Source organism: Propithecus coquereli, unplaced genomic scaffold (genome assembly GCF_000956105.1).
Source record: "Propithecus coquereli isolate 6110/MARCELLA unplaced genomic scaffold, Pcoq_1.0 Scaffold52, whole genome shotgun sequence".
NCBI lineage: Eukaryota > Metazoa > Chordata > Mammalia > Primates > Indriidae > Propithecus > Propithecus coquereli.
Window position 1 is genome coordinate 107,705 of NW_012151063.1, and position 4,342 is coordinate 112,046.

At 60.2% G+C, this 4,342-nt stretch overlaps 1 protein-coding gene across 1 annotated transcript in view; it reads right to left on the reverse strand.

Annotated features, from left to right (window-relative positions):
• Window positions 1–1,590, reverse strand: part of ASMTL (acetylserotonin O-methyltransferase-like) — a 25,327-nt gene extending 23,737 nt beyond the window's left edge. Inside the window, exons 1-2 of the mRNA XM_012656816.1 lie at window positions 1,417–1,590; window positions 103–234 (exon numbers count right to left, since the gene is read on the reverse strand). Coding sequence (XP_012512270.1) covers window positions 103–234; window positions 1,417–1,509 — 225 coding nt within the window. The 5' untranslated portion in view covers window positions 1,510–1,590. The remainder of the gene's footprint in view (window positions 1–102; window positions 235–1,416) is intronic.
• Window positions 1,591–4,342: the final 2,752 nt, after the last annotated feature.

The window sequence follows — 4,342 nt, forward strand, 5'->3', positions numbered from 1 at the left end:
CATTAACTGCATATTATAACTGAGATCTATTTATAGCCTTTATATTAAAAACCTGAAAACGCTCTCGCAGTGAAAGAACTTTGCAGGAAGAGGGTCCCTTGCCTGGTGCATCCTGTTGGCCACCTCCAGGGCCTTCTGCCTGGCGGTCTCCACGGCGTACGCGTACGGGGTGGGGAACGAGGCTTTGTCCAGCTTCTCTTTAAACCTGGAGGGAACCACCTCAAACCTCAGACCCTGCAAGAGAAGAAAAGGGGTGTAGCAGGGTGACGAAAGAACCCAAGAGCACTGAGCAGAGGTGCAAGATTTGCAGAAAACCTGATTTTTCCTACACCCTCACGCCCTCCCCCTGGCAGCGACCTGGTCTGTTGGTGTAGCTTTTGCTACGTGCCCACTCCGGGTTAGGGGCCGGCCAGGGACTGACCCTGGGCCTGGCTAGTGTGGACCTGCAGGGAGGAGGCCGGGAACCAAGAGGCCGCGGGGCAGTATTGATTGGGGTACGGGGTGCAGCGCCAGGGAGGTCAGAGGGCTCCCAGGGGACACCAAAGGTCAGGGAGGCCAACGAAAAGGATCCCGCACACACGAAATTCAGCAGAATTCCAGAAATGATGGTGTCATCGTGGTCCGCTAACACACAGGGACGGACGATAGTCCCTGGGGAGGCCTGTGTGAGTCTTTGGGGTACAGAAATGTGGGCTTCAACCACGGTGGGGTAAGAGCCCCCCACATGAGGGCCCCCCACGTCCCACCAGCACGCATGGGGGTCTGCGCCTGTGCGTCACTAGGTCCTAGGACCCCATTTCCCGCACCTGAGCCCCTGAATCCCACAGACCCCTTCCCTACGGCCCCCAGAAGCCCTTCCCTACAGCTGGCAGACCCCCCCCCAACTAGGCCCTTCTCACTAGGCCCCCACCCGGCCACTAGGTCTGTCCCGGTCACTAGCGGTGACTAGGTCCCTGCAGCCTGGTCACTAGCAGTCACTATGTCCCCACCTGGTCACTAGCAGTCACTAGGTGCCTATACTGGTCACTTGTGGTCACCAGGCTCCCACCTGGGCCACTAGGTCTGTCCTTGTCACTAGTGGTCAGTAGGTCCCTCCACCCCGCTCACTAGCGGTCACCAAGCCCCAACCTGGTCACTAGCAGTCACTATGCCCTGACGTGGTCACTAGCAGTCACTAGGTGCCTATATTGGTCACTTGTGGTCACCAGGCCCCCACCCGGGCCACTAGGTCTGTCCAGCCGAGTCACTAGTAGTCACGAGGCCCCCACCCTGGTCAGCATGCCCCCACTCGGGTCACTAGGTCTCCCCTGCTCACCAGGTCCCTCCTCCCCCGTCACCAGCAGTCACCAGGCCCCCTCCCGGTCGCCGACCCCCGCCGCCCTCACTAGGCCCCCGCCCCCAGACCCGCGCGCGCACCGCGTTGCTGAGGATCTCCCGGCGGCGCGGGGACGCGCTGGCCAGCACCACGCGCTTCTGCAGCAGCTTCCCCAGCACCGGGCACAGCACCATGGCAGCCCGGACCCCGACTCCCGGACACCCGCGACCCGCGCCCGCCCGGCGCAGGCGCACTGCGGCTCGCGCAAGAAGGACCGGCGGGGGGCGGGGCTTCCACGGCGCGGGGCGGGGCGGACCACGCGCGTTCCAGACCACGCCCCGTTCCCGGCCTTCCTGCTCGGGGAAGCCCCGCCCTTCTAAGCCCCGCCCACCGCCCTCCTTCCCTCGCCCCGCCCACGAGGCCGTTGCTCTCCCGCCCCGCCCGGGGGGACGTTCTGCGCCTGCGGGGCTGGGAGACGACCAGGGCGGTTCCCGAGCTCGCTGGGATGGGGGCCCCAACGAAGCGCAGACATGGGGGTCCCCGCGGGCGGTGCGGGGCGCAGACTTGAGGGGTTCCTCCGCGCGCGATAGGGGGTGCAGATATGGGGGTCCCCGTGGTTGGTGGGGTAGCAGACATGCGGGTCCCTGCGGCAGTTGGGGGAGCACACGTGGGGGTCCCCGCGTGGGCGATATGGGGTGCAGACTGCAGGGTTCTCGGGGGCGCTGTGGGGGCGCAGACCCGGGGGTCCCCGCGGACTCGGTGAGGATCCCATACTTTGGGGTCCCCCAGGAGGTGCAGGGCACTGATATGGGGTTCTCCGTGGGCAGTGCGGGGCTCAGACTTGAGGGGTCCCTGCGCGCGCGATGGGGGGTGCAGATATGGGGGTCCCTGTGGTTGGTGGGAAAGCAGATGTGGGGGTCCCTGCGGGAGTTGGGGGTGCACACTTGGGGGTCCCCGCGGGGGTGGTATGGGGTGCACACTGCAGGGTTCTCGGGGGCGCTGTGGGGGGCGCAGACCTGGGGGTCCCCAAGGACACGGTGGGGATCCCATACTTTGGGGTTTCCCAGAAGGTGCAGGGCACTGACATGGGGGTTCTCCGCGGGCGGTGCGGGGGGCACTGACATGGGGATCCCCGCGGACAGTGGGGAAGCAAACATGGGGGTTCCCCGCGGGAGTTGGGGTGCAGACCTAGGGGGCTCTTGTTGGCGCTGTGGGGGACGCAGACATGGGGGTCCCTGCAGGTGGTAGGGGGTGCGGACATGGGGGATCCCCGAGGGTGCAGTGGGAGGCACTGACATGGGGGCTCCCCACGGGAGTTGGGGGCACAGTCCTGGGGGTCTCCTGTGGGCGCTGTGGGGGTCACAGACATAGGAGGCCCGGCAGGTCGTAGGGGGCGCAGACATGGGGGATCTCCGCGGGCTCAGTGAGTGGGGGTGTCCCGGTGGTCTCCCCTGCACCCCAGTCCCACAGAGGCCCCCATGTCTGGGGCAGGGGGCCCCTCTCCGCACGCTGTGGACTGTGGGGTCGCCGGTCCGTGGTGACAATTGTGATTAGATCAAACTCCACACGCTCTGTGTGAGCCGGGGGTGGCCTGGACATTCTACACACCATTTTCCCAGCCTTTGTGAACTAAACGATTTCCAATAAAGTGTTAAAAAACTGTACCCAAAAGTAAATCTCAGAAACTATATGCGACACCTTATAGGGAAAATAAAAAACGGTACTGGGAGAAGTTAGAGTCAAATAAATGGGAAAAAAAAAAAAACCCTCAAGTATTTGATATCTATATTTCAATACCAGGAGGTAAAAAAAATTGAAAAAAATCCTGACAGCACATAGATTCAGATATTTACGGGGATAATTAACTCTGTTAGTTTTGAAGCAATAGAGGGAGACCACAATTTTACAGACTGGACCATACGTCAATAAAACATCATGCGAGTAAATTGTTAAACCACAAATAACGACAGCAAAGGAAATTGTCATTCTCCAGGGAAGACCAAACATGAGGACCCTAATTTCCTCGGTAGGAACAAGCACTGCAGGAATGTTCAACCCTACAGTAGGATTGTTGGTAGCAAACCCCACAAATCAGGTGACCTGAAACCACAGGAACTCACCCTCCCCTAGTGCAGGAGCCCAGGAGTGTGAGACGCAGGTGTCTCGGGGCCAAGCTCCCTCCGCAGGCTCCGAGGGAGGCTCCTTCCGGCCTCTTCCGGCTCCTGGGGGCTCCAGGCGTCCCTGGGCTTGTGGCCGCGTCACTCCAGTCTCTGCCTCCGTCTCCACGTGGCTTCTCCTCTGCGTCTGTGTCTCCTCTGCTGTGTCTTAGGAGGACACCTGTCATTGGGTTTAGGGACCTCCCTAATCCAGGATGGTCTCATCTCGAGACCCTTAATTATATTGCAAAGACCCTATTTCCAAACAAGGCCCCATTCCCAGATTCCGGGAGGCATGGTCCAGTCACCTTGAACACCTTTGTATTTTTCGCTGCAACTTGTCCCGTTTATTAAGGCCACGTTCTTGAAAACCCACTGGGCACGGCTCTAACCCATCCTTCCTGTGAGCTGCAGAACACGCACCCCTGCAGCCTCCTGGTCTCGGTGCACCTTCAGGCAGTTTTCTGATGTTTTTTTTTTTCCTTTACAAATGGTGCGGCGATAAACGTCCTATTTCTGTGGGTGGGTTCGCAGAAGCGGGGCCTGGGGCAGGGAGGGCAGTGTGTCTGTGGCTTTGCTTGTCATAGGTTTGCCAGGTTGCCTCTGCAGGGCTTTGGCAAGCGACATTCCTTCGAGCCTTGGATGACTACTGTTGTTTGTTACCTGTGGGCAGCAAGCACGGTGTCACGGTGGCTTCCTGGAGAATCTTCCTCTCCAGGAGGGACACTGGCCGTGCTCGTATAAGTCTCCTGACCACCTGGGCTGTCCCCTCATCTACTCTGCTCTTTATTGAGTCCATGGTCTGTTTTCTCATTGTTTCTATTTTTTCCAAGAGGAACTTTGGTCCACTCTGTGAGTTAACTCTGAACAC